The sequence below is a fragment of the Salvelinus alpinus genome, chromosome 2, assembly GCF_045679555.1.
Source record: "Salvelinus alpinus chromosome 2, SLU_Salpinus.1, whole genome shotgun sequence".
In the NCBI taxonomy this organism is placed as follows: Eukaryota; Metazoa; Chordata; class Actinopteri; order Salmoniformes; family Salmonidae; genus Salvelinus; species Salvelinus alpinus.
The window spans coordinates 109,862,162-109,877,574 of NC_092087.1; the positions used below are offsets into that span (position 1 = coordinate 109,862,162).

General features: G+C 40.6%; 1 protein-coding gene across 3 annotated transcripts in view; it reads left to right on the forward strand.

Annotated features, from left to right (window-relative positions):
- LOC139548267 (zinc finger protein ZFP2-like) overlaps window positions 1-15,413 on the forward strand; it is a 211,544-nt gene that overhangs the window by 24,907 nt on the left and 171,224 nt on the right. The window contains exons 1-2 of one of the 3 annotated variants that reach the window (XM_071357831.1): window positions 3,443-4,112; window positions 10,842-12,739. The exons of 1 other annotated variant lie outside the window; for it this stretch is intronic. In XM_071357831.1, coding sequence (XP_071213932.1) covers window positions 3,707-4,112; window positions 10,842-12,064 — 1,629 coding nt within the window. In that variant the 5' untranslated portion in view covers window positions 3,443-3,706 and the 3' untranslated portion in view covers window positions 12,065-12,739. Of the gene's footprint in view, window positions 1-3,442; window positions 4,113-10,841; window positions 12,740-15,413 lie in introns of those variants that run through there. One more of the 3 variants, XM_071357840.1, reaches the window with a different exon arrangement.

A 15,413-nucleotide genomic window follows, 5' to 3' on the forward strand; every position in this document is an offset into this window, starting at 1 on the left:
AGCCTTTATGTCATTATTATAGATGACGTCCCACACCGTAGCAGCATAGCCTTTATGTCATTATTATAGATGACGTCCCACACCGTAGCAGCATAGCCTTTATGTCATTATTATAGATGACATCCCACACCGTAGCAGCATAGTCTTTATGTCATTATTATAGATGACATCCCACACCGTAGCAGCATAGCCTTTATGTCATTATTATAGATGACATCCCACACCGTAGCAGCATAGCCTTTATGTCATTATTATAGATGACATCCCACACCGTAGCAGCATAGTCTTTATGTCATTATTATAGATGACATCCCACACCGTAGCAGCATAGCCTTTATGTCATTATTATAGATGACATCCCACACCGTAGCAGCATAGCCTTTATGTCATTATTATAGATGACGTCCCACACCGTAGCAGCATAGCCTTTATGTCATTATTATAGATGACGTCCCACACCGTAGCAGCATAGCCTTTATGTCATTATTATAGATGACATCCCACACCGTAGCAGCATAGCCTTTATGTCATTATTATAGATGACGTCCCACACCGTAGCAGCATAGCCTTTATGTCATTATTATAGATGACGTCCCACACCGTAGCAGCATAGCCTTTATGTCATTATTATAGATGACGTCCCACACCGTAGCAGCATAGCCTTTATGTCATTATTATAGATGACGTCCCACACCGTAGCAGCATAGCCTTTATGTCATTATTATAGATGACATCCCACACCGTAGCAGCATAGCCTTTATGTCATTATTATAGATGACATCCCACACACCGTAGCAGCATAGCCTTTATGTCATTATTATAGATGACATCCCACACCGTAGCAGCATAGCCTTTATGTCATTATTATAGATGACATCCCACACCGTAGCAGCATAGCCTTTATGTCATTATTATAGATGACATCCCACACCGTAGCAGCATAGCCTTCATGTCATTATTATAGATGACATCCCACACCGTAGCAGCATAGCCTTTATGTCATTATTATAGATGACATCCCACACCGTAGCAGCATAGCCTTTATGTCATTATTATAGATGACGTCCCACACCGTAGCAGCATAGCCTTTATGTCATTATTATAGATGACATCCCACACCGTAGCAGCATAGCCTTTATGTCATTATTATAGATGACATCCCACACACCGTAGCAGCATAGCCTTTATGTCATTATTATAGATGACATCCCACACCGTAGCAGCATAGCCTTTATGTCATTATTATAGATGACATCACACACCGTAGCAGCATAGCCTTTATGTCATTATTATACCAGCAGCATACCACCCTGCATACCACTACTGGCTTGCTTCTGAAGCTAAGCAGGGTTGGTCCTGGTCAGTCCCTGGATGGGAGACCAGATGCTGCTGGAAGTGGTGTTGGAGGGCCAGTAGGAGGCACTCTTTCCTCTGGTCTAAAAAATATCCCAATGCCCCAGGGCAGTGATTGGGGACACTGCCCTGTGTAGGGTGCCGTCTTTCGGATGGGACGTTAAACGGGTGTCCTGACTCTCTGAGGTCATTAAAGATCCCATGGCACTTATCGTAAGAGTAGGGGTGTTAACCCCGGTGTCCTGGCTAAATTCCCAATCTGGCCCTCAAAACCATCATGGTCACCTAATAATCCCCAGTTTACAATTGGCTCATTCATCCCCCTCCTCTCCCCTGTAACTATTCCCCAGGTCGTTGCTGCAAATGAGAACGTGTTCTCAGTCAACTTACCTGGTAAAATAACGGTAAATAAATAGATGGCATCACACACCGTAGCAGCATAGCCTTTATGTCATTATTATAGATGACATCACACACCGTAGCAGCATAGCCTTTATGTCATTATTATAGATGACGTCCCACACCGTAGCAGCATAGCCTTTATGTCATTATTATAGATGATGTCCCACACCGTAGCAGCGTAGCCTTCATGTCTTCTACTAAACCACTGGCCTTGATTGAGAGCATCAAATCCATGCTGCATTGTGGGTAAATTGACTGGCTGACTGATTTATAAATAATAATGAGTAGTTATTTATGATGTATAGTGAATTGTAGATCAGTCAGTTGGCAGTCACCTGCAGTGTCGAACAAGCCCAATACCAAACCAATCAGGTGGATGTTAGACTAAATTAATCTCCAGACGCCATTGATGACGTGCTGCTGATAAAGTGATACAGGCATCAGCACACTGCTTTGAATTATTGTTTAGTGATTTGGACGCTCGTAGCTCCGGTATCAAACGTAACATATCGAAAAGTTGACACAACATAAAGGAGCAAGCAGGTTGATTTCCTCTGTCATTTTGAGCCCACGGCAAGAAGGCACCAGAGCCTACCGTGCTAACGGGTTCCCACTAGATAACACAACCACACAGTTAATGAAAAGCATGAGGTGAAGCTTGAGCTAGATATCAACCTATCGAGCTAGTGTGACCTTCCTGGTCTCTCAAGTCAGTGAGTCAACACAGGAAGGAGCAATGGATGGATAGTTCATTTATTTCCAAAGCTGCAATGATGGGACACACACAGTCTGGATGAATGATCAGTAGTGACGGGATATAAATAGCACTCCCACAGCAATTCTCCATAAATCTGCCCTATAATATACTAGCAAAAAACCTATTGAAATGTTTTTCAAAGTTATTGTGATCGTATAGTGGATTTAACCGTTCCTAATAATTCCTAATTTACTATAATAAATGAATCAATTGTTTACATGTGTCTCATTTTCACTCCGTCAGAATATACTGTCATCCATTTTAGTATCAAAATATATCAAATTAACCTGGAAAATGACTCGATGTCCCCCTCTGGTGGCGAGGAAGTATAATACACCTAAACTAACAAAACCGGGCAAAACTGGCTGGTGTTCATGAGTTTATAAAACATATACTTTATACATTTGTCATAAATGACCTGCATTGATGAGACACACAGTGTGGATGAACGATAAGTAGTCGACAGGGTTAAAATAGCACTCCTAAAGAAGATGCATTTTCCAGTTAGATACGAACTTGAAAGAGAGTTCAATTTTGAACTCACCCACAGCAATTATCCATAAATCTGCTGTGGATTACCCAGAATCCCGAAATAAATTAATACATATGTGATCATTCAAAAACATAACTGGTTGTGCTTATAGGGAACCAGATCGTGAACACAAATAAGTTACTAAGTCTTTAACCACACTGTATTGTTACACTGGTGAGTAAAAACTCATGCTTCCTACACTAACTTTTTGTCTGAACATTATAATATATATTTTACGTCACACTAGCGTCATTGTCTTAAAGTCGCACATCTCCATCGCAGTCAGAGGTTCAGACTGAGCGTTACCCACTCCAGTCAGCTGATGGCGGTGTGCGATTTTAAGGCAATGCTGTTAGTGTGACGTATAATCTAGTGGACGGAAAGCAATGCTGTTAGTGTGACGCATAATCCAGTGGACGGAACCCTTCTTTCAACAGCAGCAACAATTAGTCAGCCACCTCGATAGCTTGCTAGACAAAATAGACCAACCAGTAAAGCTCTTTAGACGCTTTAGTGTATAATAGCCACTGTATTTTAAACCCACTTCTGTCGTCTAGTTAGTTAGTTATCCTATTTCATTTCATATTTACGGTGTTGTTGTTATTATTCAGCTGGCGGACTGGTTAAGTTAGCATTAGCCTAGCTAGCTAACATCTCCGACCATGAGTTCACTAAATTACTCTCTTCCTGGTGAAGAAGAGACGGTCTGCTGGACGGAGAAAGAAGCTCTCATCAAAGAGGAGGAGGAAGAGAAGGATGTTACAATACAAAAACAAGTAGAGGGTGAGGCTGTTACAGGGAAAGAAGAAGAGAAAGACGTTACAGTGAAAGAAGAGGAAGACTCGTTCAGAGTGAAAGAGGAGGGGGGTGTTACAGTAAAAGATGAGGAGGATTCGGTTTTTGAAATGAAAGCGGAGGGGGAGATTACGGTCACATCGGAAGAGGAAGAAGAGGAGGAAACTGGATATCTGGGCCCGATTTCCCAAATGCAATTTAAGGCATCCAGTGGTTCTAAAGATGAACTTAGCCATAAGATGGTTTTGAGAAACCGGGCCGTGGATACCACTGGTAAGTACTGTCTTAAAAACTGAGGTACAAACTCTGCAGTTGTTGAACTGATGTTTGGTGTTAAAGGGGAAATCGACAATTGCTACATCCATATTTTGACTTTTAAATTATTTATTTATAGCCATTGATTCTTGAAGAATATAACACATGCCTCATGAGCTTAGTTCAACTGTTGTACCCCATCAGATCCCAAAATAAGCTTTTTTTTACTCCAATGTTTAGAAACAATGTAAATCAACAGCCTCAACATGGTTAAAACTATAATGTTGACGTCATGGATGGTCAGTCCTTGCATCCATAGTCTGTCTGAATTTGAGACTAGTTACATTTCTCCAGCCCCATCATCTTATTACCAAAACAGTGGTGGAATTACAGCTTTGTTATTGGTTGAACTGCAGATTGGTTGATTGATGTGTGGCTTTTTTAAAGGGACAACCTGGTATTTAAACAGCAACAAAATGGCTGCCAAGAGACTTGGTTTGGTAAACAGCTGAGGGATGGGGCTGGAGAAATGTAACCACTCTCAAATTCATAGGGAAAGCTATTGTAGCAACCGTAACCCAACACCTAGGGACCTAGTCAAGAATTTCAGACATCTTGGCATAACAGTTATAAGGTGTTGGCTTGACAGTCGCTGGACCCAGGTTTGAGTCCAGCTCAGGGCTACCCCCTGAATTCACTACACTATGAATACAAGGACTGGCCATGCATGATGTCATAATGATAGTTTAACCAGGTTTCTAGGATATATAGTATATTCTAGAATTAATCCATGATGTCATAATGATAGTTTAACCAGGTTTCTTGGATATATAGTATATTCTAGAATTCATCCATGATGTCATAGTGATAGTTTAACCATTAAAGGCAAGACATACCTAGATTCAATTACATTCATGAATTGGTTTGAAACCTTAAACCCTTCTCAATTTGGTGCCAAAATGGTTTGTCATGAAACACTTGTTTATTTATTTAAATGTAACCTTTATTTATTTAAATGTAACCTTTGTCCGGTTGTGATACAGCCCGGATTTGATCCAGGGTGTCTGTAGTGACGCCTCAAGCACTGAGATGCAGTGTCCGCTGCGCCACTCGGGAGCCAAAAAATCATGTTCTAGTGCTGTCCCCAACTAAAATACATCTTGGTCAACCAAGAGTCATCTGTTCTTTCTACCAATCGCCCCATGTGTTTTTATAAAATCAAATATACGTACTGAATTTGTCTGATGCTTTAAGCATTCTGATCAAATAATTAAGACACACAAATAACTCAAAGTCATAACCAGAGGGAGCCGCTCGTCAACATAACCTGACCAGAGGGAGCCGCTCGTCAACATAACCTGACCAGAGGGAGCCGCTCGTCAACACAACCCGACCAGAGGGAGCCGCTCGTCAACACAACCCGACCAGAGGGAGCCGGTCGTCAACACAACCCGACCAGAGGGAGCCGGTCGTCAACACAACCCGACCAGAGGGAGCCGGTCGTCAACACAACCCGACCAGAGGGAGCCGGTCGTCAACACAACCCGACCAGAGGGAGCCGGTCGTCAACACAACCCGACCAGAGGGAGCCGGTCGTCACTACAACCCGACCAGAGGGAGCCGCTCGTCAACACAACCCGACCAGAGGGAGCCGGTCGTCACTACAACCCGACCAGAGGGAGCCCCCCTCCCCCCTCTGCTGCTAGACTTCGTAAATTCTGCCGTTCTGCTCCTGAAGGTTTCAGTAATAGACTAATAGACTACAGATAGACTAATAGACTAGTAATAGACTACACCAGCAGTCTGCAACCTTTTCCAGTTGGAGTGCCAATGTATCTTACCATTTCTACTGATCTGGTGCCAGTTATGATTTTCATATTCACATTTTACTGGAACAGTTTCATTTAATTTATAATAGTATCTCAAAATTATTGTCTGTGATTAATCTACAATTTATCTAAATGAAAATTATACAAATCTAAATAACTTTTATTACCATTGCCAACTATGTAAAATAAAATAGCCTACATAAAGCCAACAAATAAAAACATTGCATTCTGCAGGTAGAAAATATCCTGATAGAAATAAATATCCTAGAAATCACATTGGCTGCAAATGGCCTGTCTACAAGAAAGTTGAAACATTGTATCAACTATCAACTGGGTCAGGAAACTCGGATAGCAAGCTTGCAACATTATATGAAATATTCTAGGCCCTCAGTTTCCTGCTCCAGTGAGTTCTGGACAGTAATCAGGTATTTTATGACATTTCCATTGGATCAGAGCATTACATTTTTCCCTTTTATGCCGTGTGTTTATCGAAATGGCGAGAGCTGGAAATATTTTACAAAAATACTTTGAGGAACTATTGTCATTCGCAATTGATTTTGATTAGACTTTGTTTACTTGCTGTTTGGAGGTGAAGAAAAAGTTACTTTGAGAAGCTCCACAACTCATTAGTGGTGCAGCGTTAAGACAATCAGAAATACTATCAGACATCCCCAAATGGGCACATTTATAGGCCTACATTTGCGCGCAGGACAGGTAGACTAGTCCTACTACTATATGGGTAATCAGGTGTGCGTCCTTACTCAACATTGACAGGAGTGTTTCAAACAAAAGACAATGAATAAATTGACAACTGACGCATCTTGCGGGGTCAGGTCTGGGTGGTCTGCCAGGGGCCGTTTCATTTAGTATCCGTTTGGGTCGGCTGGGGAATGATTGTATTTCCCCATAGTATGTTGTTCCGAAGTTGACTGACTGAAAGGGAGTGTAACTTTGATTATAATTACACTTCCCTGAAGGAGAGAAACGAGGTACAACACCTGTTTGTCCCCGCCCTTTCCTGGGGTGGTGAAGAGCGGTATTAAATTTAAGGAATAAAATCCAAGCCTCACGCTCATCACCTGTGGAAGGCGGGGATTCCAGCGAGGCGTGGATATGATAGTATGTTGTACCTATTTTCCCTCCTTCAGGGAACAGTAGTTATAGTCAGAACGTTAAGCTTGTCATATTATTATTTATTATTATTATTTTTTTTCATTTTTTTTTTTTTTTTTTTTTACCTTTCTTACGTAAAAACACTTACGTAAAAAAAAGCTTTTAACATATAACTATTTCTCTCAATACCATTTGTATTTAATTAACATTTTTATTTAATATATTTTTGTATCTTTATTTTACTAGGCAAGTCAGTTAAGAACAAATTCTTATTTTCAATGACGGTCTAGGAACAGTGGGTTAACTGCCTGTTCAGGGGCAGAACGACAGATTTGTACCTTGTCAGCTCGGGGATTTGAACTTGCAACCTTTCGGTTACTAGTCCAACGCTCTCAAACCACTAGGATACCCTGCCGCCCCATATGATGAACTTCAACTTAATGGATCAATTTACTGGATCAGCAGTTTTTTGTATTCAGATCTCTGAAATGCTCTCTAACTACGTCACATTTAGTGTCTCCTTATGTTACGCTGGGAAAACAGTTTTCAATCATTTCAGAGTTTGCTAAATCCAATGGTTCTAACCGAAAGTCCCCTTAACTTTATTGACAACACCCAAATGGATACTGTCATTAACATGGTTTTTCAATAATTACACATAATACTGTAGCTGTTTAGTTAGTCACATGTTCAACTATCATCAGCTGATCCAGGAAATCATTTTCTGAATGACAGTCAAATGACAAACATCACGACATGCAACAACAACCAAAGTGCTTCTTCATTCATTACTCTGGTAAAGACAGTAATGCCGTGCTCCACGTTGGATCAGACATCCCTAACAAATTGGTGTTTATAATGTTATTGTCTGCTTGATTTACTGTAGGGTCTCGTTAGTCTGTTTGCATACAGAGATACTTAGCTCATAATGTGTAGAGAACTGTTCCTTGATGGATAGGCTGTTGTACAACACACAGAGCTATTTTCCTTTATTTGTTGTTAGGTGAAGGTAAGGGCCAATTTGGCAAACAGTGTACAAACCCTCATTGTCAGGCTGATGGAAAAGCTAGACAAAGAGCATTTTACTGGTTGAAGGGTTTTTTAAGTACAAAGCGGTTGATTTGCGATGATCACACAAACATTATATTAAGCAGGACATTCATGACATGCTTGGATCCAACATCCCTAACAAATTGATGTTTGTAATTAGAGGTCGAAACCTGGTTAAACTATCATTATGACATCATGGATGAATTCTAGAATATACTATATATCCTAGAAACCTGGTTAAACTATCATTATGACATCATGGATGAATTCTAGAATATACTATATATCCTAGAAACCTGGTTATTAAACTATCATTATGACTAGAGGTCGACCGATTAATTAGGGCCGATTTCAAGTTTTCATAACAATCGGAAATCTGTATTTTCGGACACCGATTTGGCCGTTTTTTTACACCTTTATTTAATCTTAATTTAACTAGGCAAGTCGGTTAAGAACACATTCTTATTTTCAATGACGGCCTAGGAATGGTGGGTTAACTGCCATGTTCAGGGGCAGAACGGCAGATTTTCACCTTGTCCGCTCGGGGGATCCAATCTTGCAACCTTACAGTTAACTAGTCCAACGCTATAACCACCTGCCTCTCGTAGCACTCCACAAGGAGTCTGCCTGTTACGCGAATGCAATAAGCCAAGGTATGTTGCTAGCTAGCATTAAACTTATCTTTTAAAAAAACAATCAATCAATCATAATCACTAGTTAACTACACATGGTTGATGATATTACTAGATATTATCTAGCGTGTCCTGCGTTGCATATAATCTGACTGAGCATACAAGCATACAAGTATCTAAGTATCTGACTGTGGTAGGTGGTAGGCAGCAGCAGGCGCGTAAACATTCATTCAAACAGCACTTCCGTGCGTTTTGCCAGCAGCTCTTCGTTGTGCGTCAAACATTGCGCTGTTTATGACTTCAAGCCTATCAACTCCCAAGATGAGGCTGGTGTTACCGATGTGAAATGGCTAGCTAGTTAGCGCGCGCTAATAGCGTTTCAAACGTCACTCGCTCTGCGCCTTGGAGAGGTTGTTCCCCTTGCTCTGCCTGGGTAACTCTGCTTCGAGGGTGGCTGTTGTCGTTGTGTTGCTGCATGGGTAACGCTGCTTCGAGGGTGGCTGTTGTCGTTGTGTTGCTGCATGGGTAACTCTGCTTCGAGGGTGGCTGTTGTCGTTGTGTTGCTGCATGGGTAACTCTGCTTCGAGGGTGGCTGTCGTTGTGTTCCTGGTTCGAGCCCAGGGAGGAGCGAGGAGAGGGACGGAAGCTGTACTGTTACACTGGCAATACTAAAGTGCCTACAAGAACATCCAATAGTCAAAGGTTAATGAAATACAAATGGTATAGAGAGAAATAGTCCTATAATTCCTATAATAACTACAACCTAAAACTTCTTACCTGGGAATATTGAAGACTCATGTTAAAAGGAACCACCAGCTTTCATATGTTCTCATGTTCTGAGCAAGGAACTTAAACGTTAGCTTTCTTACATGGCACATATTGCACTTTTACTTTCTTCTCCAACACTTTGTTTTTGCATTATTTAAACCAAATTGAACATGTTTCATTATTTATTTGAGGCTAAATTGATTTTGATGTATTTTGATGTATTAAGTTAAAATAAGTGTTCATTCAGTATTGTTGTAGTTGTCATTATTACAAATAAATAAATAAATAAAAACATTTTTTTTATTTTATTGGCCGATTTAATCGGTGTCGGCTTTTCTGTCCCTCCAATAATCGGTATCGGCGTTGAAAAATCATAATCGGTCGACCTCTGTTTATAATGTGTTATTGTCTGCTTGATTTACTGTAGGGTCTCGTTAGTCTGTTTGGACACAGAGATACTTAGCTCATAATGTGTAGAGAACTGTTCCTTGATGGATAGGCTATTGTACAACACACAGAGCTATTTTCCTTTATTCAGGACATTTAGAATGACAACACATTACAGAGTAGCCTAGTGGGATTATTCACAACATTATCTGGTGATCAGGTTATGAAATGTCATGACAGACATTTTAGTTTCCATGTTTCACCTGAAATATTATTGATTTATAGTCCTAGGTCTATGTTATTGTTAGGTGAAGTTATGGGTTCTACAGTAGGTCTATGTTGTTGTTAGGTAAAGTTATGGGTTCTACAGTAGGTCTATGTTGTTGTTAGGTGAAGTTATGGGTCCTACAGTAGTTCTATGTTGTTGTTAGGTGAAGTTATGGGTCCTACAGTTGGTCTATGTTGTTGTTAGGTGAAGTTATGGGTTCTACAGTAGGTCTATGTTATTGTTAGGTGAAGTTATGGGTCCTACAGTAGGTCTATGTTATTGTTAGGTGAAGTTATGGGCCAATTTGTTAAACACTTAATGTACAAACCCTCAGTTTCAGGCTGATGGCAACGCTAGCCAAAGAACATTTTAGTGGTTGAAGTGTTTCAGTATAAAGCAGTTGATTTGCGACAATAACACAAACATATAGGAGATTCAAACAAGCCTTACAATTACAATGCATGTGCATCGCTGCCATTTTAGCACAGAACACAGAGGGGTCCTTTTTGGAGACCAAAGGTCATCTGGCACACTGCTTAGGTCTTGACTGTCTTAAGACAATTGTAAAATAATTTAACAGACATCAATTGTTGTACAACTTCATGGGTACGCTCTGGGCATCACCTTTTACCTCAAATAAACAGTGGATTTCTGCTGTTGTGGGCCTTAAACCGTCTGTCTGACTTTGTTGTTCACACAGGAGAGAGATGTGACTATCGTGGATCCTCTGGGGAGCCTCAACAACAACATGATGCTGAAGAGGCAGAGAAGAGTCTCTCCCGATCAGAACACCTCAAGAAACACCCGCAGAGATCCACAGGGAAGATAACTCACTGCTGCTCTGACTGTGGAAAGAGATTAAACACCTCAGTAAAACCTAAAATACATCAAAGAATTCACACAAGAGAGAAACCATATAGCTGTGATCAATGTGGGAAGAGTTTTAGTCAATCTGGAGATCTGACAGTGCACCAGAGAACACACACAGGAGAGAAACCATATAGCTGTGGTCAATGTGGGAAGAGTTTTTCTACTTCTAGCCAGCTGACTGTACACCAGAGAACACACACAGGAGAGAAACCATATAGCTGTGATCAATGTGGGAAGAGTTTTAGTCAATCTGGAGATCTGACAGTGCACCAGAGAACACACACAGGAGAGAAACCATTTAGCTGTGGTCAATGTGGGAAGAGTTTTAGTCAATCTGGAGATCTGACAGTGCACCAGAGAATACACACAGGAGAGAAACCGTTTAGCTGTGATCAATGTGGGGAGAGTTTTACTACATCTAGCCAGTTGACTGTACACCAGAGAAAACACACAGGAGAGAAACCTTATAGCTGTGGTCAATGTGGGGAGAGTTTTACTACATCTAGCCAGCTGACTGTACACCAGAGAAAACACACAGGAGAGAAACCTTATAGCTGTGGTCAATGTAGGAAGAGTTTTTCTACTTCTAGCCAGCTGACTGTACACCAGAGAAAACACACAGGAGAGAAACCTTATAGCTGTGGTCAATGTGGGAAGAGTTTTTCTACTTCTAGCCAGCTGACTGTACACCAGAGAAAACACACAGGAGAGAAACCTTATAGCTGTGGTCAATGTGGGAAGAGTTTTTCTACTTCTAGCCAGCTGACTGTACACCAGAGAAAACACACAGGAGAGAAACCTTATAGCTGTGGTCAATGTGGGAAGAGTTTTTCTACTTCTAGCTATCTAACTATACACCAGAGAACACACACAGGAGAGAAACCTTATAGCTGTAATCAATGTGGGAAGAGTTTTAGTCAATCTAGCTCTCTGACAGTGCACCAGAGAATACACACAGGAGAGAAACCATTTAGCTGTGATCAATGTGGGAAGAGTTTTTATACTTCTACCTATCTAAATATACACCATAGAACACACACACACACCTCTTAGCTGTGACCAGAGATAATCTGATAAAAGATCTCTGATCAAATATCAGAAAATTTATGAAGGAGTTGTGTCATGATATCAATGAATTAATGTCACAATGTAGAATGTTTTAACATTGTAGTAGGAGTATTTTAATGTCTCAATGTAGAATGTTTTAATATATAGTATAATAATATACTCTGCAGTCAGTCAGTCAGAATGTCACAATGTAGAACCCTAAACGTTTGCCCCCTTATCAATTGGTTTCAACATGATATGGATATTAGGCTCATTGGGGGAAATCCAGGCTCTGAATTGAAAGAGTATTATTTATGTGATTTAACACAAAGTGACTAACAAAGAAAGAGTTGTCCTCTAACCAGTGATGTACACATTATTTCCAGAATCAACTGATTTCAACATAATATCGATGAGTTATGACAAATAAGTGTTGTGTTCCTTTGTTTAGCGACATCTACATTTAAATGCATTACTCCAAAATGTAGCTGACTGTCTTCTGCAGGTTGTCCTCTAACCAGTGAGCTAAAAGATATCTCCCATTTCCATGTGTTTTTTAGTTGTTAGTTTCAACAGCACCTACAACCTGATTTCCCCCCTAATCGATATCAGTGATTTATTGCTACTTGTCAAAACAACAGTGTTTCTGGTGCTTGTGCAGTTTTTAAGGAGCTTGTTTAAGTAATATGATTATTGTGGCAGATGTTTGTGTATATACCACATGTTAGGTTTTCAATTTATCCCAAACTGTTTCTGCATATTGGTTATTGATTTGGACACGTTAAAACTGTGTTTTGACATTGGGCTATCCCACCTAGCAAAATGTAATTGAAAAGCCGTTGAAAATAATACTATGCAATCAAATATTTCACATTTACATTTCATGTAACATTTAGTAATGAAAATTATTCATGCAACCAACTGACAGTTTTTTGGGTACAATTATATTGACATTGTTGCCCTGTTTTTAGAATATCAGGGTTAATTCTCACATGTGCCAAACCAAATGTACTAGAGCATGACATTGGGGACTGGGCCCCGATCCAACAACATGCCTATCAAGTGAACCCTGAAAAGAGAGAGAAGCTCTGCAGTGATCTGCGCTATGAAAGCCAGTCTACATATGAAGAGGTCCCAATGAAGAGCAGTGGTTCTCAGTCCTGGGGAATCAAAGAGGCACATTGTTGTTTTTGCCTTAGCACTGCACAGCTGATTCAAATGATCAACTCATCATCAAGCTTCAAGTGGTATTTATGTATTCATTTGTGATGCCATCCTTGATATGATCCTGTTATTGTCACATGCTACACATGTGCATATGTGTGCCCATGCATCTATCAATTCAATGTTATCATGTTTTGTTATCAGGGATATTATACTTTAGTAATCCACAATTACCTGTTGACGTAAAAGTCTAATAATTACATTGTCTTCCATATTCCTACAGATACCTTGTAACTGGAGATTCCTTCAAAACGATTGCCTACAGTTGCCGTGTAGGGCACTGCAAGGTTGGGTGACCAGGGTCATCTGGGACTGCCTCCTGGAGGAATTCAGATGTGTGAAGGCTACCTGTGTCCTGCGTAACTTCATGAGGATGGACACGAGGACCAGGAGGGGATCTGCAGCTCGCCGCCGTGTCCCAGAGGAGGAGTCTGCTGCTCTGCAGGATGTTTCAAGGATGGGGTCCAACAACGCAGCAAGAGAGGCAATCCGTGTGCAGGAGATCTTCACCTCCTACTTCTTCAAAGAGGGTGCTGTTCCCTGGCAACACCATAGACTACACTATGCACAACCAAAGGCTCTTTTAACAGGGTGCTGTTCCCTGGCAACACCATAGACTACACTATGCACAACCAAAGGCTCTTTTAAGAGCCATTCACATTGCAATAAGAGTATTCTTCCATTTACTTAGCTATGTCAACTGCAGTTATTCAATTCATAGTTTCTCTCCCTTTGATTTCTACTTCTCAGGTGAGGGTGCTGTTTAGGTAAGGGTGAGATGTCTGTGCAAAAACAAAACAGGCTATTTTAAATCACCCATATTGAAGAAATGTAAAGCAATTAGACACCCTATAACCCACACACTCCTGTATCAATCTGATTGATGGCTTGTGTTGTGCAGTAAGCAGGCTCAGGTGTATAACTACGCTATATTGTTTGTCCTGCAGCCACTTAGTGTGGTGTGGACACCAGGTGAGGCCACACAGATTCCTGTTCTCCCAGATTCCCTTCTCCCTAAATCCTCTAGGTTATATCAGCTGTGTCGGTGAACCCCTCCTGCATCTGAACTGGCTACATAGAGGGCACAGCATGATCAGAGGTGAGAGGTCACTTGGTCAGGTCAACAGGAAGAATTATTAAAGATATGCTTTACATTGAAATACAGATAGATGCAGTAGTCCCAGAGTTAATGATCCCAGGTCAGTTTATATTATACAGGAAGTATTATTAAAGAGATGCTTTACATTGAAATACAGAGAGATGCAGTAGTCCCAGAGTTAATGATCCCAGGTCAGTTTATATTATACAGGAAGTATTATTAAAGAGATGCTTTACATTGAAATACAGATAGATGCAGTAGTCCCAGAGTTAATGATCCCAGGTCAGTTTATATTATACACTGGAGGTCATAAGGTGAATGCACCAATTTGTAAGTCGCTCTGGATAAGAGCGTCTGCTAAATGACTTAAATGTAAATGTAGTCCCAGAGTTAATGATCCAAGGTCAGTTTTGCATTTCACCTCCTGATTGATGACTAACAATGTTAGAATAAAAACTAAAAACACAAGGCTTAAACATGCTCTCTCTCTCTCCATCTGTCTCTCGTCTGCAGATATGTTTTGATGTGAGAGGATGCCAACCCCCAGTCCCATCATCGCCACCTCACCCTCTTTTAAGATAACCTTTGGGCCAGGTATGGGCCAGGTAACCTGGCTCTGGCCAGGTATCAACCTTACCTACTCTCAATAATGACTTAGTACATCATATTATAAGAACGTCCCTTTTATTCCCCGCATCCCCCCGTTTTTAGGACAGCTGTTTTTAGTCAAGACGTTCGTAATTTTAACAAAATGTTATTGTTGTTTTGTCTGAAACGTTGTTCCCCCTGCTGCTATTGGACCAGGTCTCTTTTGGAAAAGAGATGTTATCTCAATGAGAAAAACCTGTATAAATAAAGGTAAAATAAAAAATACAAATATTGAATATATCTATATATTATATAATAATAATATAATATATATCGAAGGTCAAGTCATGCGTCCTCTGAAACAGCTACCCGCTTAACCCGGAAGATGCACCAATATGTCGGAGGAAACACTGTTCACCTGACGGCCGAGGTCAGCCTGCAGGC